Source organism: Archocentrus centrarchus, chromosome 7, assembly GCF_007364275.1.
Source record: "Archocentrus centrarchus isolate MPI-CPG fArcCen1 chromosome 7, fArcCen1, whole genome shotgun sequence".
NCBI classification, from domain to species: Eukaryota; Metazoa; Chordata; class Actinopteri; order Cichliformes; family Cichlidae; genus Archocentrus; species Archocentrus centrarchus.
In genome coordinates, this window is record NC_044352.1 from 36,440,200 (window position 1) to 36,465,022 (window position 24,823).

The following is a 24,823-nucleotide window of genomic DNA, read 5'->3' on the forward strand; positions in this document are numbered from 1 at the left end:
AAAAGGTATATAAACTAACCCTAACCCTAAAATAAATAAATATATTAAAATAAATAAAACAAAAAAGCAAAATGCTGCTATTAAAAAAGTGACAAACACCATGAAGACAGAAGACATTTCGAGAAGACAGTGGCTTCTCCAAATGCAGAATTTAACTATGCACTATAAGAAAAGCATGCCAGTCTCTTTTCTATTAGTTTTTAGTCAGGCACACACACACACACACACACACACACACACACACACACACACACACACACACACACACACACACACACACACACACACACAGAGAGAGACTGATTGATTTGCCTCTCAATAGTCCCATATAGTTTTTTTGATAGCCAGTTTTTCATTTTTGTTTCCAGGCAGACTCTTCATGAGGCCGCTGACTGACAGGAAGCTGTCTGGCTGTGGGAGATAAGATAAAACGCGTGCACGTGTCTCTGTGACCTCACGGGTCAGACGTCGTGCACGCGTTTGGGCTGACAGGCTGCTGCTCTCACCCTCATAAACACCACCGCGCTTCAGTCAGCCGAGCAGGTCTCGGCTGTGACAGCGAGTATTATATTGAAAGTTCAGAGCGGAAGTTGTTTTGCAGTAGGTGGGCTTGACGTGATGAATCGTCTCCTTCATTCACGGTAACTAAGGATGGAATCGCCAGAAAACGTTCCCGGCAGGGCAGTCGGTGTCGAGCAGGATGCTACACCGACCATGGACTTGGACACCGCAGAGTTGCTGGTGGGAGCGGGTGTTACAGCCATCACACACCCGCTGCTGTATGTCAAGCTGCTAATACAGGTAGCAGATGTAGCTAGCTAGCAACATACAAACTTCATCACTGCGCAGCTTCTGTGCTATTTGAGGAAGTATTTCAAATGTTCCTATACACTAATTTGGTCAAAGGCAAAAGAGTTGTGCAGTAGCGGCCATCGATATGAAATTCCCGTTTACTTATTCTGCAGGGATGGGACGCTCGATACTGACGTTTCCACGCTGTGCCGAAACATCCACATCACGTGACCACGGCACAGCCGCTGTTTCCAGACAGCCAAAGCCCGTTTTTTAAATTTTTATTTTAAATTAATCTACCATCTGGGCTGGGCCTTGTAATTGCTAATGAATGCTCTAAATACTACAGTTTATATTTATTACAAGCGGGCACACGCACATGTATAAGTGATTATTATTTTTACAGTGTACTGTGAAGACCAATACTGGCTAAATATTGGCTTATTGAAATGATTGCTGTCATATAGATGAGAGAAAGAGACTGCTTGGTGAGCTCCACTGACTGGTACCAGCAGAGGGAGAGAGAGCAGCGCACTGCCCTGTATATTAATTGAATTATCCAATTAAAACCCTCCCATGGGTTGGGAAGAAAAATAAAACGGCTATACATTTTCAGCATTCAAGTAATTTTGCCAATTAAATAAAAACAACTCCATAAAAGCCAGGCAGTCTGTTTCTTAACAATTCTCATGACCAATTATTTTTATATTTTTATTTTTTATTCCCTCTTAGTCTTCTGGTGTAAATATCTCATAAACAGCAGGAGAAAGGCTGCGTTTTCACATAACCAAAACCTCAAACTGGAACTGAGTAAAGCACCGTGCCCAAGTCACAAGATATGACATCCACAGCAGTATAGGTCGTTAATAAAGTTCTGGAAAGTTCCTTAATGGTTCAGAGGCTGCTGAGTGCAGAATGATGTGTTTGCTCAGATTTATAAAGGCATTGTCATTGTGAAGATGTGAAAATGACTGTTGTGATTGGTCAGAATTAGCCCATGAAAACTTAACAAATGTTTTTCTCAATTTGTACATGTATTTTTGAATTAATAGAAAATAAAGCCAACACCCTTGGGGGTGTATCCCATTTTGACCTTGGGACTTCCAGGTCACACTCAGTACAGATGATGTGCGATTCCGGCCACTTGGTTATGGCGTTCCATGTATGCCCTGCCTGGTAGCATCGTGCACCCTGCTGTTATGTGCTGGATTGTCTCAGGGGCATCTCTGCACAGCCTGCATCTGGGGTCTTGCCTGGTCTGGAACCCATGCTCTATTGATTGCGTGCTTAGAGCTTGTTCCTGTGGTGCCATGATTAGTGCCTGTCTTTCGGCCCAGTTTTGTCCAGTCATTGGTACGATTTTTCAATATCAGTCACTTCTATCTGCTGGTGGTACATGCTTTGCAGGGGTCTTCCATTATGGTTCCTGTTCTTGCTCCTCTTCTTTCTCAGGTTTCCATGGATCTTTGTCATTTCATCCAGGATAGTGGTTCTGACACTAACTAGTCCTCGGCCTCCATCCTTCCGTTTAGCATTCAGTCTCAGGGTGCAGGATTTGGGATTTGACCAGCGGGGTGTAGGTGCTGACTGCCCAGATCTAGTTCTTCCCATCCTGCTGACTCTTCAGGACTTGCCTTACTTTCTGCAGGTACTTGGCGCGTGCAGCTTTCCTAGCAACCTCTTCATGGTTCCCATTTCCCGTGTGCAATGATTGATTGGTAGTGCAATTTCCTTAGTTCTGACTACCTTCCCTCTCTTTGTTACCATCTCACTACACTTCTCCAGTTCGAATGACATTCCGGTGTCATTGCTGTAGATCCTGGTGGTGTGGATCAGTGAATCAATGTCTCGTTCACTCTGGCATACAGCTTTATGTCATCCATGTAGAGGAGATGGCAGATGTTTGCTCCATTCCGTAGTCGGTGTAAGTAGCCAGTCTTGTTAATGATCCGGCTGAGGGGGGTACAGGCCTATGCAGAACAGCAGTGGGGACAGAGCACCTGCTTGGTAAATCCTACACTTGATGGTAACTTGTACGGGACTTCTGCCGTTGGCTTGAAGTTGGTCTCTAATGTTGTTCTCCACATCTTGAGTTTCTGTTGATCTGTGTGTGAGGCACTGAGTCATAGGCTTTCTTGTAATCAATGCAGGCAGTGCACAGGTTGGTCAGTCTGGTCTTACAGTCTCAAGTGACTGTTCTGGGCAGTAATTGGATGGGACTGATCCCTTCTGGAGGTCCTTGTGGATCAGCCATTCCAGGTGTGTCTTATCCATTAGCAGCTGGTTCATTTGTGCTGCCAGGTGCTAATGGAGTTCTTTAGCCAGCAGGTGTGAATCATGTCAAGGCTCTATGGAAGCTTGTTTCTGCAACTAAAAAAAAAAAAATGCCATCCGTAAGTTGAAATTTGGAGTTAATAATTCGAAAATTTTGAGTTATGTATCTCAAATTTTTGTGTTAATAACTCGAAATTTAAGATTAAGATTAAGATTAAGATAGTGTTTATTTGTCACATGCACAGTTATACACAGTACAATGCACAGTGAAATGTATTTTGTACCTGCAACCATATATACACACACATATAAATAAGAAGAATAAAAATAAAAAAAAAGTAATTCACACTATACACTATACTCTATATACTATACACTATACACACTTTTATAAATTATAATATTTACATTGTGCAATAATGGTCCAGTTAGGGCTCAGAGTTGAGCAGACGGATGGCTTGTGGGTAAAAACTCTTCTTCAACCTTTCAGTCTTAGCCCTCAGGCAGCGGTAACGCCGGCCTGATGGGAGCAGGGAGAAGAGAGAGTGTCCGGGGTGGCTGGGCTGTTTTAGGATCTTCATGGCCCTCAGCCTGCACTGCTTGGTGTAAATGTCCTGCAGGTTGGGGAGGGTGGTTCTGATGGTCCGTTCAGCTGAACGAACCACCCTTTTTAGGGCCATGAAGTCCTGCTTGGTGCAGTTTCCCATCCAGGTGGTGATGCTCCCATGCATGATGCTCTCGATGGTGCAGGTGTAAAAGTTCCTGAGCACCTTGAGTGGGAGCTTGAAGTCTCTCAGCCGCCTGAGGAGGTAGAGACGCTGTCTGGCCTTCTTCACAGTGATGTTTATGTGATGAGTCCAGGACAGGTCCTGTGAGATGGTCACTCCCAGGTATTTGAAAGTGTCCACTCTTTCCACCTCAGCACCACTGATGACAAGTGGATGGTAGTCCCTCTGCTGCTTCCTGCTGAAGTCCACGATCAGTTCCTTCGTTTTGCTGACGTTGAGCAGGAGGTGGTTCTCCTGGCACCAGTTCTCCAGGCGGGAGACCTCTCTCCTGTAGGCTGTCTCCTCATTGTGAGAGATTAGTCCCACAACAGCAGTGTCGTCAGCAAACTTGATGATGACGTTGGACTCTGACGTGGCCTCGCAGTCATGGGTGTACAGTGAGTACAGCAGAGGGCTGAGCACACAGCCTTGGGGGGATCCAGTGTTGAGGGTGAGGGAGGATGAGGTGAGGTGACCCACTCGTACCACCTGTGGTCTGCTGGTCAGGAAGCTGTGAACCCACCTGCACAGGGATGGGCCCAGGCCCAGGTCCAGCAGCTTAGAGACCAGCCTGGAGGGAACTATGGTGTTGAATGCTGAGCTGTAATCTACAAACAGCACTCTCACATAGTTCCCCTTACCAGTGTCTATGTGTGAAAGGGTCTTGTGGAGGAGGAAGGATATGGCGTCATCTGTGGATCTGTCTGGCCGGTATGCAAACTGTAGTGGGTCGAGGGTGGTGGGCAGTGAGGAGGTGATGAATGTCTTGATGAGTCTCTCAAAACACTTCATCACCACAGAGGTGAGTGCTATAAATTTCCGCTTAGCGCTACCAATCAGCCAGGAAGCTCAGAGAAAGAGGTCATTTCCTTGTTACCCGGAAGCAGATGCAGCCAGCCCATGTGCACTCAAAATGGGGTAGAGACAGTATCAGTGAGCTGGCAGTTTCTAGCAAACGTGAATAAATTGTAGCCATGTTTTTGACTGTCAACAGTCAGAATGTCTTCTAGCAAAAAACAGCTGCATAAAAGGTAAGGAATCAATGTTTTCATGTTGATCTGTTGGACAGCTGATACCTTCAGCTTCCTGCTTCCGGTTAACAAGGAAATAATGTACGGATCACGGAGCTTCCTGATTGGCAGCACTAATTCAAGATTTCGAGTTATTAACATGAAAATTTGAGATACATAACTCGAAATTTAGACTTTTTAACTCAAAATTTGAGTTGTTTTCTCAAAATTTCAACTTAGTAACCCAAAATTTTGAGAAAACAACTCGAAATTTTGAGTTATGGATGGCAGTTTTTTGTTTTGTTTTGTTTTTTTGATTTTGTGGCAGGAACAAGCTTCCATAATACCCAGTACAGTCCAGCTATTCATGTGAGAGACTCTTTCTCACATTGTTCCTGTGCGAGTACACCTTGGATGGTTCACGAGAGAACGTCTGCTTTATTCTTTTGTCTTCTTTCTCTCTGGTATACCTCTTCAAGCAGTTAGCCAAGGCTGTAATCTTTGCTTCACAGTTTTTAAGGCCTCGTGTATGGACAGCTTGTTCTATTTCTTAGGCCTCCACCATCAAATCAAGGATTTATTTATTTACTTTTAAGAATCATGTTTCAGTAGAGACTTTCTCCCTCTTGGAGAATTATGCCAATGACACTAAAGCAGATCTTGTACGCTGAGGTCCAACAGCTTACTGATTTTCCACCCATAAATCACATATTTTAACATGAAATTGTAATTTTTTATTTTTTTTTTGATTTTGCCTTTAAACGGTAAAATAAAAACATCCAAAATCTAAATGTAATTTTTCCAAGTTTTGTCTACTAGGCGATAATCCATGAACTATGAGGCTGGTCCTCTCCCATCTCATATCCTATACATTTTGAAGCAGGTTTTCTTCAAGTGTGCATTCATCCCTATAACCTCAGTTCTGTCCACCGTCCACTGTGCCTGCTGCAACCCCACAGTAAGATGATGCAACCACCGTTCTTCACCATATGGATCATAGTTGGTCTTGGGTGGTTAGAGGTAGAGTTAATCAGAAGGCTGGTGGTTCAATTCCTGGGTGTTCCAGCCTGCATGTCAAAGTACCCTCGGGCAAGATACTGAACCCAGCCAGTGTTGTTCCCGATGAGTTCGTTGGCGTATGAATATGTGCGTGAATGTTTGATAGAAAAGTACTTAGATGTAGAAGTGTAGGAGAAAAAAGTGCTTGTATGAATGTGTGTGAATGAAGATATGTTGTAAAAAAATTAGAATAGTGAAATAGAAAAGTGCTTTATAAGAACCGGTCCATTTACCATGGCAGGGTTCTAGCTAGCGCCTGATCACCCAGCACTGTGCCTTGCTGAGGTACTGTCACGCTGGGCTGAGAATTTCCGCTGTTAGCTACTGGAACAGATCGCTATTGTCAAAGTTAGCTAGCCAATAGCAACGGCCAATAGCACTAGCAAGCAGTTGTTTGGTACACCCGCAAATACAAGGTAAAAGGATCTGAATAGATTCTGGATAAATTGTTTAAGTAGTCCATTATATTCTGAAAAGAAAAATGTATTTCTTGCTTGCATCTTATAGTCGTAAATTCATACAGTATTTTAATAGAAACATCTGAAGTAGTAGTTAAATAAGAAGAAAATGGCCAAGTAGAGAAGCTGTTTAATCTGAACTGCTGTTGTCTCCAGGTGGGACACGAGCCTCTTCCCCCAACTGTGGGCACAACTATGTTTGGAAGAAGAGTTTTATACCTGCCTGGCTTTTTCTCCTATGGTGAGTGAAGTGTTATTAATGGGGGGTTATCGTCTAATGGGACAAGGTACAAACATTTTACAGGAAATTATTTTTTTTCAGCACATCATATTGTGAAGGTAGATGGAAAAAGGGGACTCTTTCGCGGCCTCTCACCACGTATTGTATCCAGTGCTATCTCCACTGTGGTGAGGAGTAAAGTGAAACAGGTAAGCAGGAAATTAGGTTATAGCTGTACAAATATTAACAAGTTTTTTGCTAAGATGAGTAAGCAAGTGTTCATTTCTAACTAGATCCATTACATTATGTCATTGTGATGAAATATTATAGATGAATGGACAATGATACAGTCTATAAGCCACTGCTTTATAGTATAGAGAACCTCTTAAATATGGTGCAGTGGTGTGTCAAAAATACAACTACTTAAAGGCTGAATGAGCCTGTAACTGTGTCTGAAGGCAGAGACGGATTTAGCTATGGACACACCGGTGGTGTTCTGTCATCAGTCTATATCAGTCCATCACTCTGTGTATGATATGTGACTAGGGGTGACCAATTTAGATTAAAGACCATGTGGGGATAATTTGGGACATGATTAGTGGTGAACATGGTTGCCGGGATACAATCTTTGTCACTCAAAAAGTTATGGTTGTTTTTCTGTAACTTTGTTACTTCTTTTAGAATGTGAAGATCTGTTAACAAAATAAGCTACAGTTAATGCTTGTTATCAGTGTTCAATTTGAATTAATTACCTCTGCAAGCCAACAGGACCACATCATCCGCAAAAAACAGATGTGAAATTTCTGAGGCCACCAAGGTGGAAGCCTTCTGCACCTTGGCTACGCCTAGAAATTTTGTCCATAAAAATTATGAACAGAGTCGGTAACAAAGGGCAGCCCTGGTGAAGTCCAACAACCACAGGAAACGAGTCTAATTTATGCCGGCAATACGGAGCAAGCTCTCGTTGCAGTCGTACTGGGGCTGAATGGCCCACAGCAACGGCCAGACACCCCACACTCCTGCAGCACCCCCTACAGGATACCCCGAGGGACGCGGTTGAATGCCTTACCCAAGTCCATAAAACACATCTAGACTGGTTGGAAAAACTCCCACGCACACTATAATATCCTCTAGAGGATAAAGAGCTGGTCCAGTGTTCCCCGACCAGGACGAAAACCACATTGTTCCTCCTGAATGTGAGGTTCAACTAATTGATCTTCTTTTCCAGCACCCTGGCATAGACCTTACTGGGGAGCCTGATGAGTGTGATCCCCCGATTGTTGGAGCACACCCTTCGGTCCCCCTTAAAGATGTAGAGACTCCTTCCCCAGCAGAGAGGTGACATTCAATGTCCTGATAACCATTCTGGATCAGTCCAGGGATTGGTCCGCCAGGGCCACCACCCGACACACACTGGACCTGACACCTACGACGCCTCCTGCGGGTGGTGGGCCTGCAAGAGGGCGGGCCCATGTTGCACCACAGGCTAATGCCCGGCCACCGGATGCTCTCCCTCGAGCACCCTGCCCAGGCCTGGCTCCAGGGTGAGGCCCTGGCTATCCAGGACAGGGTAAACAGTGAAGTCAGTTCTATTTAGAGCAAAAGGAACACAAGGCACAACAGAGCTTTGCCTCTTTGTCTGCCTGCGTGCTGAAAAGAAACCTGGGTTTCTTACTGTTCTCCTCACTAATAGCAGGTTCTCCTAGCTTTGCAGAAGGCCTTTTTTTAAGTAACAGACTGTTATGTTTGTTTTGTTTATTTTGTGGTTTTTTTTTAAGGCCAGAGGAAGATCTCCTGAATTAGTGGAATGCCACTTCCAGTGTTTGTCTCTGAATATTTGTTGCAGCATCCTGACAAACCTCAGTGAAATGTGGACAAATTTAGTCTGTAATTGTGTTTCCTCTGAGAAAAGACACCACACTGAATGATACAGTGAATGTTGTATGACGATGAAAAGGAGGCGTATAAAAATGTTTCACTAATCAGGTACTACACTGTGCCACTGAATAAGACTTTGTGTTGACTTTGTGTTGTTGTATAACTTGCAGTTATTTCACATTTTATTTAATATTTTTGTTTTGTTTTAATGAAAAATATAAGACATAGTGCTATTGTTTTTGTTTTTAATTTATTTTTTAATGGTTACTCTTTATTCAGTTTTTGTTTCATCTTGGAAAACGTCAATGAATGCTGAAATTAAAAAAAAAAACATTTTGAATACACAAAGATGTGCTTTGAAGGGTCCTGAAAACACTTTGTGTACTTTGTTCGGCAGGTAGGGCTTCTGTCCAAGATCAACAAACAGCAGGATTCCCTCAGGGAAGTGGTCAAAGAGGTGAGACAACATAAAAACTGTTCGTTCCAGATATCTTTCATGTATAACTTAACTGGTATAAAAATCTTTCATTATTTAACCCATTTTTCTTTAAGTTCTACAAAAGAAACATGATTCAGTGATTTGAAAATAATTTAAGCCCTCAATTTAAGTGAAAACAGTCCAAAGTGATCAGTATCACATGCTGAAACTGACAAATTTGGTTTGATTGATTTTAACATGATTGAGAACATATAATGTCCCAGAGTAAACGCTTTCAGAATGGTAGGGAAAGGTTGTAAGACTATGTGGACCAATATTTCAACAACTTACAGTACTGTGTAGAAGTCTTGAGCTGTCCATCATTCCTTTACACTTTGCTAGGAAAATAGGTAATTTAGTGAAACCTACAAACATGCATATGGTATATAACTGCATGTCTTTGGACTGTGGGAGGAAACCAGAGTACCCGGAGAAAACCCACGCAAACACGGGGAGAACATGCAAACTCCACACAGACAGGCCCGGGCCGAGGTGGATTTGAACCCAGGCCTTGAAATGAGGCATTTCATCATTTGCATAATATCATTTTAAAAATTCAGACAATTTAGAAAGATTTCTGTATGCAAGCGAAAAGCCTGAAAAATAATACAATTGACTTTGAAAACAGGCGCGATTTCATGGTGGAAATGGCTGCATGGCCTCAGGAACATTTCTAAATACCACTGACTGAACACAATGTGTTATTATATATACAAATGTGAGTTAAATCTCTATCATTTAAAAAAATGTAAAAAGGCCTAGAAACATTGCTACCTTGCAAGAGTGTTGATGAATAACTGAGACAAACAGGAGAGCTGTTGGCCTAGCAAATGAAAATATGAAATTCTAAAGAAAAGGAGTACCATCCAGACTGTTATCAGCACTAAAATAATTACCTTCTGTAAGAGGGTGAAATTCCCACCATTGCTAACAGTATATGTACACACAGGGTTTGGAGACGTGCAGAAATCTCAGACAAAGCCAAATCACATCCCTCATGGATTTCAACAGCCTGAGCGTTAAACTAAACTTACCTACAATCTATACCCATCACCCAATGAAATGGTAAATGGACTGGTACCTGTATTGTGCTTCTCTACTACTACTACTACTTCTACTACTTCTTGTACTACTACTACTACTATAAGCTACATTCAGCAATTTATTTTATGCCTTAAAGTGGTGTTTTTGTTTGTTTGTTTAACCTATCACACTTCAGTTTGAGGTTTAGTATCTTGACACAGAACTAAGCAGAATTTCACTTTTAGAACTGTACCAGTTCCTCTGCTCAGGTCCAGCATTTACAGAGTCCTTAAAAGTAGAGGTGGTGTAACACAAAGGTGATACTAGCATCAGATTCACCAGTATTTATATTTTTTCCAAAAACTAACATTTCTCAGTTTCTGCATATTGTTTCTCTCCTCAGTGCTGTTTTCACTTAAATATAGGCTTTCAGTGATTTTTCAGATTACTGCATTCTGGGTCATTCCATCTCAGTTAATCAGATTAACAAAAAAAAAAAACCCAAAGAAGTCTCCACCGAAACATCACAAATTTGTCTGACATTCACACCTGCAGCCAATTTGGAATCACCAGTTACCATCACCTCTATCATTCAGTTTTACAGGTAGGGGACTGATATTTTGCTTATAGCATCTAATATACAATAATATTCTTATATACAAACAATATTCTTTAAAACAGTCCAACAGTTTTACAGATATTTTAAAAAAAAAAGCACATTTGGGTCATTTAATATCAATTCACCTAATCTAAGAAAAATTCCCAACCTGATTTTGCTGAAAATTTTCTATGGTGATAATACACTGCTTACTAGGAAAATTGTCACATTTTAGCTCTATAGTGTTATTAGTTTCCTTGTAAAAAATATTTTTGTGATAAGTTAGGGGCATTTTCAAGCCTTTCTGAGTAGCGGTTTCTGAGAAGCTATTTTCACATAACTATATCTGAGGGTCCTCACCAGAAACATTTCACAGGCCAACGCTATCGGACAGGGGTGGGGGCGCTAGTAATGATGCTGTAATGATAGCTGTCCCAGCTGTCTTAGCTAATTATAGGCCAATCTCCAACCTTCCTTTTCTCTCAAAGACTCTTGAAAGAGTAGTTGTAAAACAGCTCACTGATCATCTGCAGAGGAACGGTTTATTTGAAGAGTTTCAGTCAGGTTTCAGAATTCATCACAGTACAGAAACAGCATTAGTGAAGGTTACCAATGATCTTCTTACAGCCTCTGACAGTGGACTCATCTCTGTTCTTGTCCTGTTGGACCTCAGTGCAGCTTTCATACTGTTGACCATAACATTTTATTACAGAGATTAGAACAAGCTGTAGGTGGACTAGCTCTAATAGAACGCTTTTGCTCTACTTGAGCACTCTATACAACACGTTTGCATTCACACACATTCATACAAGTACTTTTTTTAATACATCTAACTGCTTTCTATCTAACATTCCCACACACATTCAGACTCTGATGAATACATTGGGAGCAACTCGGGGTTCAATATCTTCCTAAGGATACTTTGGCATGCAGACTGGAGCAGCAAAGGATTGAACCACCAACTTTCCGATTAGTAGATGCTCTACCTCCTGAGCTACAGCTTATCTAATGGGCACCAATTTATTCATGTCATGGGGAGTCTTCTTCACACAGTAAGGTTTATTAAAGAGTTCCACGGGGTTCTGTGCTAGGACCAATTCTATTTATATATACTTCTCTTATGCTGTATTATTAGAAATCATTGCATACATTTTCAATGCTATCCTTTAATAACCAACTTTATCCAGAAGCCAGATGACACACACCAATTAATTACACTGCAGGAATGTCTTAAAGACGTAAAGGCATGGTTGACCTCTAATCTTTCCTGCATTTGCACGTTTCTAAACTAGACTGTCTTGCTGTTTCATGCTTTGAAGAAGGACCTGAACAAAAGCTCATTAAGCTTATTTCTTGAACAGAAGGGTTTCCTGTGTTTTCTCATTACACTGTTTTCTTTCCCAGACCTCACATGAGATGATCATCCAGTGCCTGTGCAGAGTAGCCACCCATCCTTTTCATGGTATGTCAGTAACAATGAATTCTATCATGAAACATCTCTTTTGACTAAATGAAAACCTTTGTGGGGGCTTGTTGAATACAAAATTCATTCAGTCATTAGCACTATCACCCACAGCAGGGTTTCCTGTGTTGCTGGTTGAACCCTAGGGTCTAGGGTTTCTGGGAGGTACTCTGGCTTCCTCCCACAGTCCAAAGATTTCCATATTTGCTTAGCTGGTGATCTAAATTGACTGTACAAGTGAAGTAGATAAAGTGGTTAAAAGTTATGAAATGTATGATTACATGGTCACTTGTAGTCTACAGAGCTTTGAGTGGTCAGTATAGCTAGAAAATGCTGTCGTTTTTTTTGTTTTTCCATTACTGATTTGTGGTGAAGTATTTTTCATTGAATTCTCTCTGTTAAAAATTCCACAGTATGCAGCGACTTCTTTGAATGTCTGATTATGAATTCTCACCTCAAGTCTGAAGATACTTATTGTAATAGTCACATAAAACAGACTTGTTTTTAAATGTAACTATTCTGAACAATTCAACTATTTTTTGTAGCCCAACAGTGTGTGTTAGAGCTGGGCGATATGGACCAAAAAGAATATCTCGATATTTTTCAGCTGAATGGTGATATACGATATAAATCTCTATATTTTTTCTTCCCAAAGGTATAAACAAAAAGCCACATACCCCAAATGTCACATGGGCACTTTTATTAACCTTCAGCTGTAGATGTACATGAGAAATTTCTCAAAAATCAACTATTGCAATATTTAAATAAATGCTTTTTTCCTCCATAACAAAAGACTCACAGCTGTGCTATTAAAATGTAAACAGAAAAGATGCAGAGCAAAAACAGCAAAAGGCTGAGTGATTCTTCAAAAAGCCAGTCTGCAGTGAAGTAGACTTCACCAAAGTACTTCCTCCTGTGTGTACTCCTGTACATCTAGTACTCTGTGCAAATAACAAAACAGACTGAATGAATAAAACTGCATCCTTCAGTCAGCAGGGTTCTAGCCAGCTCAGTAAATCCACAGACATATGCACTGACGTATCACAGTAACGGGCCCACCCACTCAATGCGGCGCCTACATATCCACCGGCTGCATCTCGAACACATGAAAAAAACCCATTTTCGCTGTAAAGGTCACATGACTTATGGTACAAACCAACTTCCACTAGTGATGAGAGTGTGAAACTGAAGCTTTGATACGTGCTTCAAACCCTGGGCTTACAGCTCCATAGAACCACTGCTTCAAAGTTTGCTTCAAGGCAAAAAAAAAATCACGTGACATATGACGACTGAAGCAGCAACTGCTTCATTCTCAAAATGAATCACCTGAGCTGATCAGGTGATCCGCTGACACAGCTTCATCTCGTTACGAGTGAAGAGGTGAGAACGAGACAGTCAGCCAGGTTCATACTCACACAGTTTTAGCGTTGTTACAGCCAACAGTAACCGCTGAATTATGAATTAAAGACAACCTTCGCTGCAATCTCTCGCCTGGTAATGAAGGATGCTGTCCTATCAAGATTAACACAAAAGCGCATGACCTTAAATTAAAAACTTTTGCCTTTTTTCCTTCTATTTTTTTCTCCCATGTCCCTTGCAGGTCTCTGTGAAAAACAGTTGAACAAACAATGTACTTCATTAAAAATTGGGGGTCCTGGGCGATGCCAAAGCGTATGAACAGATGCAGTATGAAGGCTGTATGTACAGAAAACATGGCGACAGCCGAGGATTTCAGCTTTCCAAAACTCTCCTAAAGTCATCGACCTCACCGGAAAAAGTCGCTAAATTTGTCGCTAGTCACTTTTTTGGTGAACTGGTGGAGCTACAAGTACGATTGTAATGCGACATAGACTATATCGATATAAAGGATATTGTCTCATCTTAGATCGCGTATGAAAATATATCGATATCTCTTAAAAACTCGATATATCGCCCAGTCCTAGTATGTGTCATATTCTTAAAGCTGTTATTAAAGCATACTCTATACCAGGGGTATTCAAATAAAATTTAAAGAGGTCCAGTCAGACAAAATTTCATGAGGCCAAGGTCCGGAGGTCCAACTATTTAATGTGAGATTATATATATATATAAAGGTTTTGTCAGTTTTCAGAGCATTAGTTTTTATATTTGGTTTCATGCTTAGTTTTAGTTTAGTTTTCGTCAGTTTTAGTTTAGTTACTTTGTCAGGTGCAGAGTGACTATTGTGTAATAATAAATTGACAAAAGATACAGTTTAAAAAATTGCATTCAACAATCAACTGTTCACAAAATAGCAACAATACGTGCTTAATGTGTGTAATATTAGGGAAACGCATGAACATCAACAAGGAGAAACATAAAGAAAAACATGAACTCCAAAACTGAATAAACTCTACAACAAACTTCATCGTCAGTGCAGAACACGTGGTGTAAAACATCAGAACACAGTTGGACAAAAACAACCTGAACTCTTTGAAGGAGTCAAAGCTCAAATCCAGCTGCATCCTGATGTTCTCACCACATGAAGCTGCTTCTGTTTTGGAGCTGCTTGGAGAGCAGGCTTTGCAGCCTCTGTACACAACCTACGTAAGTGGCCAACCATTTACGCTTGTGTAGCTGGATAGTGTGTGTTAATTACCTTGCGGTCGCGTGCCGGTGTTTTATATGTGGTGCAGGCTGGGACTTTTTTGGTCCTCGCTCTTTGTGCTCAGTTTTTTGGCTGCAAACATATTTGTCCCTGTTTTTCCACTTTCATCCATTCCGATAGTTTCAGCAGTCTCTCTCCAGGAATTTTCTGACATTTGTGAGTCCTTATATTGATGCTTTGATTATTAGTCCCGATTGTTATTCTCTCACTGATAAATTCAAACGCTGCAGCAAAAAGTAGCCAGAAACGCACAAGGACTGAACAGGTTACAACCTTGTGGGCTGCATGGACCCCACATGTAGTTTGATTTCTCCGGAGGCGCACGTCAGGTTACGTTGAAGGATCAGTGTGTTTTCTCGGCAGACCGCTGCATTACTTTGCAGACCAGTGCGGTGAGCACACACCCGCACACACAGAGTTGCCCGATGGCGCTCCCAGCTTAAACTGTTAGAGCGGAATTCATGAATTCATATCAATCTACAAGGGTTTTAAATAAAATTTACGAAAACAAAGGTCATTTTATCTATAATTTCTGTTAGTTTTAGTTAGTTTTGTAAACTCACAATACTGTTTTTTGCTTTTAAATATAGATTTTATTTATTTCAGTTAATGAAAATGTTTTTTTCAGCTTCAGTTTTCATTACTTAGTTCGTTTTCGTTAACTATAATAACCCTGTTTGTTACAAAGTTTACCAGCCGGCAGGAACCAGCTTGGTGGTATCACGTGGTATAGCCAAACTTGCATGCAATTGGTCAGTGGGTTTCCTTGGACGCTTCACTACTACCGTAAGGACTGTAAAAGCTGCGCCGGTAAACCAGAAAGCGCTCAACAAGATTTTAATTAAGTGGTTATTTCTGTTTTGGTATTAGGTTCGGGTCCACTTGAGACATCATTTCGGTCCGGATCCGGACCGAGGTCCGCCTATTGGTGATGGCTGCTCTATACTGTTTGAATGAATTTATCTAATCAACTTTTCTCCTTACCTTGGCAGTTATGTCAGTACGCTGCATGGCTCAGTTTGTTGGCAGAGAGGTCAAGTACAGGTAAGACTTTGTATAATCCTGTAGAATATTTCTTTTAATGGATCAACCTTTCTTTTGACTTTCTTCCCATGTTAATAAGATTTGTCCCATTTTCAGTGGGATGCTCAGCTGTATCGTCAAGATTTTCAAGGAGGAAGGAGTTTCTGGATTCTATGTGTGAGTTATGCTTTTATCAGTAAAATTCTTACTGCTCAGTTATCTTGATCTTTCACCTCCAATCATCATAGCAGTGTTTGTGTGTTTGCAGTGGTCTCATACCGCATGTCCTGGGAGAGGTTCTATTTCTGTGGTGTTGTAATCTCCTGGCTCACTTTATTAACACCTATGCTGTGGATGAAAGTGTAAGTCCATCAACTTTACTTAGGAGAAAAATTATTTTACAACACTATTTCTTAATAATAAAACTACTGTATATTCTAGATTGTCACTTAAAGAGCATGTTCTAATAAGTAAAATTATCAGGACTTTAGTTCATGTGTGTTTCATTTACATTCATGTCAGCTGTAAAAGGAATGTTCTGGATTTGCTCACTGAAAAGAGTAGAAGCAGAGTGAGATACTCCAACTGCAGCAGAGGACAACCCCAATTCCAAAAACACTCGGACGATGTGTAAAATGTAAATGAGAACAGAAATGCACTGTTTTGCAATTTTCAAAAGCCCATATTTTATTCACAACAGAACACTGAAAACAAATACAGTGTTTAAACTGAGAAAATGTACCATTTTAATAAAAATAACCATCCATCCATTCACTTCCACTTACCCTGTTCACGGGGAGGCTGGGGCCTATCCCAGCTGGCATAGGGTGAGAGGCAGGGTACACCTGTACAGGTTGCCAGCCTGTCGCAGGGCCAACACAGAGAGACAGACCACCCTCCACACTCACATTCACACCTATGGGCAATTTAGAGTAGCCAGTTAACCTAACCTCAGTCAGTAAGTGCATGTCTTTGGACTGTGGGAGGAAACCCACGCAGACACGGGGAGAACATGCAAACTCCACACAGAGAGGCCCGGGCCAAAGTGGAATCAAACCCAGGCCTTCTAGATGTTATTCTAACTGTGAGGCAGCAGTGCTAACCACCACGCCACCAATAAAATAGCTCAGTAAAATAAAAATAGCACATTTTGAATTTGATAGCAAAAAGAAGTTCAACAGAATGGTATCTAACTCTATAAAATGACAGTACAGTATGAGAAAGTAGTATCTTAATGTGTTTAAAAACTAATCTGAAAGCAAAGTAATGCAAGATGAGTATACTTTTAAATACAAATATTAAGGTGTAATCCTCTATATTACAAAACCAACAATGGGACTGGTACTTTTTGGCATGTTTCTGATCTACTTGAGCACTCAGAGCACTTTCTTACTACAAGCCTCCTTCACCCATACTCTGTCTCCTTTCCCACGCCTGGCCCTGAGGCTGTGGCAGAGCACCTTTGTTTTTTGTTTTTTTCCCAAAGCAAAAACTGAATTTTACATGGATTATTAAATGCAGTTTCAAAAAACTACAATAATTAGATAACATTAAGTGGCTCAGTGTAAAGTGCAAGGTTCTAGCCTGCGGTTGATCGCCCAGTGATGTGCCATACTGAGGTGTTCACAGGAAGCAGGAAATTAGAGGTCATCCAGGCCTTAATGTCTTTAAGACATTCCTGCAGTTTAACTAATTGATGTGTGTCATCTGGCTTCATGGATAGATAAAGCTGAGTATCATCTGCATAACAATGAAAATTGATGCAATGCTTTCTAATAATACTGCCTAAGGGAAGCATGTATAATGTAAATAAAATTGGTCCTAGCACAGAACCCTGTGGAACTCCATAATTAACCTTAGTGTGTGAAGAAGACTCCCCATTTACATGAACAAATTGGAGTCTATGAGATAAATATGATTCAAACCACTGCAGTGCAGTACCTTTAATACCTATAGTATGCTTTAATCTCTGTAATAAAATGTTATGGTCAACAGTATCAAAGCTGCACTGAGGTCCAAACGGGACAAGCACAGAGATGAGTCCACTGTCAGAGGCTCTAAGAAGATCATTTGTAACCTTCACTAATGCTGTTTCTGTACTGTGATGAATTCTGAAACCTGACTGAAACTCTTCAAATAAACCGTTCCTCTGCAGATGATCAGTGAGCTGTTTTACAACTACTCTTTCAAGAGTAGCGCTTTAATTACAGCCACCTTGAAGGTCTGTGGTACATAGCCAACTAATAAAGACAGATTGATCATTTTTAAGATTGAAGCATCAATAATTGGAAAGACTTCTTTGAACAGTCTAGTAGGAATGGGATCTAATAAACATGTTGCTGGTTTGGAGGAAGTAACTATTGAAGTTAACTCTGAAAGATCAACTGGAGCCAAAGAGTCTCAACAAATACCAGCAGTGCTGAAAGCAGCCGAACATGAAGAATAATCTTTGAGATGGTTATGAATAATTTTTTCTCTAATGTCTAAAATTTTATTTGTAAAGAAATCCATGAAGTCACTACTAGTTAACGTGAAAGGAATACTCGGCTCTACAGAGCTCTGACTCTTTGTCAGCCTGGCTACAGTGCTGAAAACAAACCTGGGGTTGTTCTTATTTTCTTCAATTAATGATGAATAGTAAGATGTCCTAGCTTTACGGAGGGCTTTTTTATAGAGCAACAAACTCTTTTTCCAGGCTAAATGAGCATCTTCTAATTTAGTGAGACGCCATTCCCTCTCCAGCTTTCGGGTTATCTGCTTTAAGCTGTGTGTTTGTGAATTATACCACGGAGTCAGGCACTTCTGATTTGAAGCTTTCCTTTTCAGAGGAGCCACAGTATCCAAAGTTATACGCAGTGAGGATGTAAAACTATTGACGAGATAATCGACCTCACTGGGAGCAGAGTTTAGGTAGCTGCTCTGCACTGTGTTGGCACTGAAGAGCATAACAATGAAGGAATTAGATCCTTAAACTTAGTTACAGCACTTTCACAAAGACTTCTACTGTAATAAAACGTATTCCCCACTGCTGTGTAAACTGGTCAAAAACAGCAGAGAACCGATCAACAGTGGAAGTGCATTAGATCTAACAGCTGCAATCAGGGCCATCATCTTTGCTCTGGTGTCGTTCTCTAGCAGCCTCCTAACCTGGCCAGAAGCCATAATCAACCAGGGAATGTTGGTCAGATGTGGGGTGTCTGATCGACAGAATCCATGTGGGGAGAAGAAGAGGAGAAGGGCAAAAAGGTGTGGTGGAGAAATTGTTCAGCTCATTTGCTCTCCAGGCTACCCACTGGATGTCTATCACCTGGTTATTCTCATTTCACTCCAAATGTGCTTTCTGAAGTCCTGCTCAACCATGGCGTCCTGCTTCCTCCTATAGAAGTCCTTGCATATCCTCAGATTCAGCGTCACTCTCCTCAGCTCTTCTCTGTCCCCAGACCTGAAGCCTTTCTACTTTTTATTAAGCAGGTGTATCAGGTACCTAGTCATCCAGCACTTGTTGTTGACTAAGCAACTGTCGTGTATTTTTATCTTGATGACATCAGTATTTTCTATCAATATTTTTATATCATGTATTGTTATATATATATTAATCACACACTCTAATTAATGGTCACATTATGTATTATTTGTCACCTATATTGTCACTCACACACTGAAGCTCTGCATGCTGTAGACAGGTAAAAATGCTGAGGCCTGCTCTGCAGGCAACCTGGGATTTTTCCATTAAGTAATGCTAGCCCCCACCTTTGTGAGGAGCTTCACCTTTTACCCAGTGCACTTTTGACCCAGCTTCTCCCGAGGGGGCGGGCGAGTAGCCGGAGCGAATCCCGAGGGGAGGGGAAGAGGCGCACCTGGACTTCGGAACGTGGGAAAGATGGGTTTTTGCTAGCCCCCCCGAGATCAATTCATAGAACTGTTGCTTAAAGGAGCATCTTAATATGTCCCCTCCCCTGATAACAGCTGCAGGAGGTGTGAGATTGGGCTATAAAAGGCCAGGCTGAATTTGGGTGATAAGCTCTTTCTCTGGTCTTCCTTATCTCCGTGTAACGGCTTCAAGGCACTCACTCCCGGGAGAAGCTTTTTGCTTTCTTGCATTTTGTTTAACTTTTTGCTATCTTGTACTTTGTTTTACTTTGGGCTTTAATAAATCCTGAAGGCGAAACCTGCTCATCTCCAGTGAGTTTTTGTGAAGTGTGGTGGTTTTTCAAGGTGCATTGTTTCCATTGATCTCCCCTCTGCTTGGTAAGAAGAACAGTGGGAGAGAGCCGAAACCACGACCCGACACAACATACAATCAGCACATTAACAGCTAGCATATCTGGGATACACAAAACATTTTCTTCAAAGTAACAGGATTGCACCATTTTCACTGAAAAACAGTGCAGTACCTGCAAGTTTCTTCTTCCAACATCTTCCCAAAAGTTCTAAAGCCAGATGCCGTAGGCTGTTATCAAAAGTGTGAGTGCAGCCACCTTTCTGTGTGTTTCCTCATAATATTCCCTCTGGGGCTTAATTAGCACTCTGGGGTGGCTGCGGCTTAGCAGGTAGAGCAGGTCATCTAACTTTAAGGTTGGTGGTTTGATCGCGGGTGCTCCAGTCTGCATGCCAAAGTATCCTTGGGCAAGATACTGAACCCCAAGTTGCTCCTGATGCATTCATCTGAGTGTGATTGTGTGTTAGATAGAAAGCACTTCAATGTAGAAAGTGCTTGTATGAATGGGTGAATGAGACATGCTGTATAAAGTGCTTTGAGTGCTCATGTAGAGTAAAAAAGTGATATAATAGAGCCAGTTCATTTACTGTCCAAACTCATCCACCTTATTGCTTAAGGACCTCCCATTCCCCATAATGAAAGCTGGAATGGATGCATTCATTTCAATTCAATTTTATTTATATAGCACCAAATCACAACAGTCACCTCAAGGTGCTTTATACTGGAAAGTAAAGACCCTACAATAATACAGAGAAAACCCAACAGTCCAAATGACCCCCTATGAGCAGCACTTGGTGACAGTGGGAAGGAAAAACTCCCTTTAACAGGAAGAAACCTCCATCAGAACCAGGCTCAGGGAGGGGGGGTCATCTGCTGAGGGGGGAGAGACAGAGATTAATAACAATTAATGATTAAATGCAGAGTGGAGTATAAACAGAGTAAGAAGAGGTTATATTTCCTCCTTCTAGCTCTTTGTTTGGCTTCAGCTCTGCAGTCCCGTCATCTCCTCCGTAGCACCTCTATGATAACAGGTCTCATTTCATCCAGTATCACTGGTGTATTCAGAACCATCAGTTGGTCCTGCATATAAACTATACAGCTCTTCATTTTCAAAAAACAAACCAAAAAAACAGAACACTACGAGCCTCTCAAGCTCACTGCAGCCGCCCCATGTTGCATTACTCTTATGTAGTAAATGGATTATTTCAAATTAATCAGCTGTCAAAAATCCTAAAAATGACTACTGTCTGCTTTTGTATGGAAAATAATAAATACAATTAGTAAATAAAATGTTCTTTTTGAGTAAATTCTGTTAACATAAAGCAGCAGAAGAAGGAAATACTCAGGTTGAACTGACAGATTCATTGCAGATTAACTCGGTATGGATCTTTTAATTCCTGACAGGTTTTTACAAGATTATTTGAAAGCAACTTAAATGCTTTTTCAGAAAACTAAAAAGTAAAATGATGAGTGAACAAAAACTCATCATTTTATGCAGGTGTTTAAAAGACACCTGCAGACACTTACGTGGTCCATAACAGTGTGCTGTTTAATATACAAACTATTGTAAGAACGTCAGGTTAGTCTACTTTGTGTTTCCTGTAAATCCCTGAATAACCCCTTCATCTCTCTCTACATTTCTGTTGCAGCTCAGTCAGGCCTCTGCGGTAAAAAGCTACACTAAATTTGTGATGGGCGTAAGTTCACAGTTCAGACCATTAGATGAAAGCTTTCTCCTTGTTCGTGTCATTATCCTGACTAATGCAGCGTGTGCTTCTCTAGATTGCAGTGAACGTCCTCACATATCCATTCATGCTGGTGGCTGATGTTATGGCAGTCAACAATTGTGGGTGAGTTGTTCAGCTAAACACAGTCTGAGAACTTTTTTCATTTATGGTTTAAAGGTGGTATTGACCGAAACCCGTACTTTGTACTGTAGACCAGGAGTGTCAAACATAAGGCCCGGGGGCCAGAATCAGACCAGCAAAGGCACAAGTCCAGTCCACTGGATGGTTTTGGACTACATGAACTGAGTTTTCATAAGTTTCAACCTCCACCGTGGTCGTTCATGCTACAGAAATGTTTTTGACTGTTTACTACAGAAATATTCTGTCAAGTAACAAAACCTTTTATAATTACAGGAAAGTCTGGACAGTGAGCTCCCAAAACCTTCTGCTGTAATTTTGCATAAATATTTAAGGCCAACAGGTGGTGCTGGGCACAGCGAACTCCGCCCGCTGTAGATGTTTTAGCTGATTTAAATGTTGTACATCTCACATTGAATCACTGAGATCACACACAGGTCCTATTGCCCATGCCAATAATAAGTTTTAAAAAGTTAAAGTAAAATAACTTTCATTTTATGATGAGTTGCATTTTTTTTTTTTTTTAAAGCTTTATGAGAAAATTTGCAATTTTTCAGGTGGGCTTATATTAAGATATCTCAGAGATTGAATGTGTAGTTAAACTTCTTTATACTGACTTTCGAGGCTTATGATTTGCTTTATTATTAAATCAAGCAAATGGTAATACAAAAATATTAAATGGTTTCAACTATTGTTTTTTCTCACACACTGAGACATGATGACATGATGACAGGTCTATGAAACTCTAATGTGGAATACAAAAATGGCAACACATGCACAAAACTCCTGGAAAAAGTTAAACCTTAGTTTCACCATTTTATTCTGTCCATTTCAATAAACGTGGGAACATTTTGAACTGGTGGTAGTTTTCAGAGCATGATTGGAGGTCATGTCATTTATGACCTTTCAAGGACATTTTTAGTCAGATGGTAGCTAGTTTCCTGATTTCATACATCTTTTATATAAAATGATAATGATTAAAAACCAGCATAATTCTGACTGAGGAACGTTTGATGTGATTGGCACCCACTTCTGGCTCTTTTCCTTGAGTTATTTTTGTAAGTTGCCACTTTCCAACAAATGCAGTGATCTTAGTTGGCTAGTTACAGATACTATCAGCTGAGGCCTCTAGTATGTGCCTTTCCAAATTTTGTCCAATGAATTCAGCTGGACTCAAGTTGTAGAAACGTGTCAAGGAGCATTGGTAGAAGAAGGATGCAAAGGAGCTGATGCTTCAGTCTGACGCTGAGCTTTGTGTTGTCAGACTGGCTGCAGGTCTTCCTCCTCAGTCTCCCATCTTCAAGTCCTGGCTGCACTGCTGGAATCACCTGAGCAACAAGGTACACTCACTATCTCATGGTTCATTATGTATAAATGGCAATTAATGTCTTAATACCATTACATTATTCCATGTCAAATTAATCGGATTAAAGACCTGGAGTTGATTCCAAGGGTTTGGTAGCTATTCACTGGAACTCTCAATATAGGTATAAAAAGCTGTTGATGGGAAGGAGACAAAAACTTGGTCAGACCAACAATCTGGAAGATTGTTAAAGAGAAGGAAGGCAGTGGCCAGCTCAGCAACACCAAAAGGCCTGAAATAGCACAGAAGACAACCAAAGAGGAAAAACAATTCACAACATCTGTCCAAGTCAATAAAGCAGGAGGTCGATGTGTCACTGTCTACAATCAAGAGATATGTTTGCCAATGTAAATACAGAAGGTTTACAAAAAGGTCGAAACCACTGGTTACACTGAAGTAATAGTAAGAGCTCACGATCCAAAGCCTGCCACTATCTGTCAAACATGGTCGAGGTGGTGTTTGGACATTTATGGCTGCCAGCAGAGTCATTAGTGTTGGATGTGACATCATCAGCTGGATATACTGTGACGTGTACAGAGTGGTACTCTCTGCTCAGGTTCAGCAGAATACTGCAAAACTGATTGGACAGTATTTCACAGTGCAAATGAATAATGACCGTCGTCGATGGCTAACTATTATGGGGGTGCAGGTCGAGTTTAGACATTGGGTAATTAACACTGCCTGTGCCAATGGATACTCTGTTAGTACTTGAGTCCAAAGACATGTAAGCTGGGTTAATTAGTGATTCTAAATTTGCTGTGCTTGTGAGGGAGATTAAAATGTGTCATAACTGCATTAATGTGTGGTTAAACATGGCAGAGAGAGGGGGAAGATTAGCATGGAGGTCCTCAGTTTACAGGTTTTTTCTATGATAATTTGTGATGTATATTCTTCCACTCTGTGCTCCATATGTCAGGGTCAGCTTTTTAGAGGATCCAGTGTCTTTTTCCGCCGAGTGCCCATGACTTCACTTCCCTCCATCGAGGACTAACAGCCTCATCGCCACCATCCGCTGGGATGTTCTCGTTCTCCTGCTCAGAAAGATATTGACCCACTTCACGGTGACGCCTGAGTTCTACCAGCCCTCAACCCCTTCCCTCCTCGCCTTGCTGCCAAAACGAGTCTGGGCGCTTTTTTGTTGCTGAAACACAAATGGACATTTTCCAAGGAATTCATACTCTCATGTTAAATTATTCCAGTTATTTGACTGCTTTGGAGTGGGAAAAATACTTACAAATTGCACCAATATTTTTGTTGCTACCTGTGTTATAATCTGCATGTTCCCTCGTGTGACTGAATGCTGGCTGATGTGAAACCCCACCTGTCAGTCTGCCTTTGTGTTTTCATTTATAAAAGCTGTTCTTTACTTATAGAAAATAAAATCTTTGCCGCAGCAGTGTTCACATCATGTTTGATAAATGGACTGGTTCTTATATAGTGCACAACATGCCACATTCACCCATTCACACACATTCATGCAGGCACTTCTGTCTACAGCTGAGTGCTTTCTAATTAACAGTCACACACATTCATACTCTGATGGACGCATCACAGAGTATCTTCCCCGGATGCTTGGGTGTGCAGGCTGGAGTAGCCAGTAATTGAACCACCAACCTTCTAATTAGTTGGTGACCCACTGTACCTCCTGAGCTACAGCCACCCCCCCTACATGGCTAAAAATCATGTTGTACATGGTGACTCAGGTTTT

General features: G+C 41.1%; 1 protein-coding gene across 1 annotated transcript; it reads left to right on the forward strand.

The window, feature by feature from the left end:
• Window positions 1-459: 459 nt before the first annotated feature.
• LOC115782987 (mitochondrial carrier homolog 1-like) lies at window positions 460-24,510 on the forward strand. The gene is made up of 12 exons (XM_030733557.1): window positions 460-801; window positions 6,517-6,601; window positions 6,683-6,789; window positions 8,856-8,915; window positions 11,962-12,019; window positions 15,638-15,689; window positions 15,786-15,845; window positions 15,937-16,030; window positions 21,537-21,584; window positions 21,670-21,737; window positions 23,017-23,092; window positions 24,032-24,510. The coding sequence occupies exons 1-12, from the start codon at window positions 652-654 to the stop codon at window positions 24,104-24,106; spliced, it is 933 nt and encodes a 310-aa protein (XP_030589417.1). The 5' UTR covers window positions 460-651; the 3' UTR covers window positions 24,107-24,510.
• The last annotated feature ends 313 nt before the right edge of the window (window positions 24,511-24,823 follow it).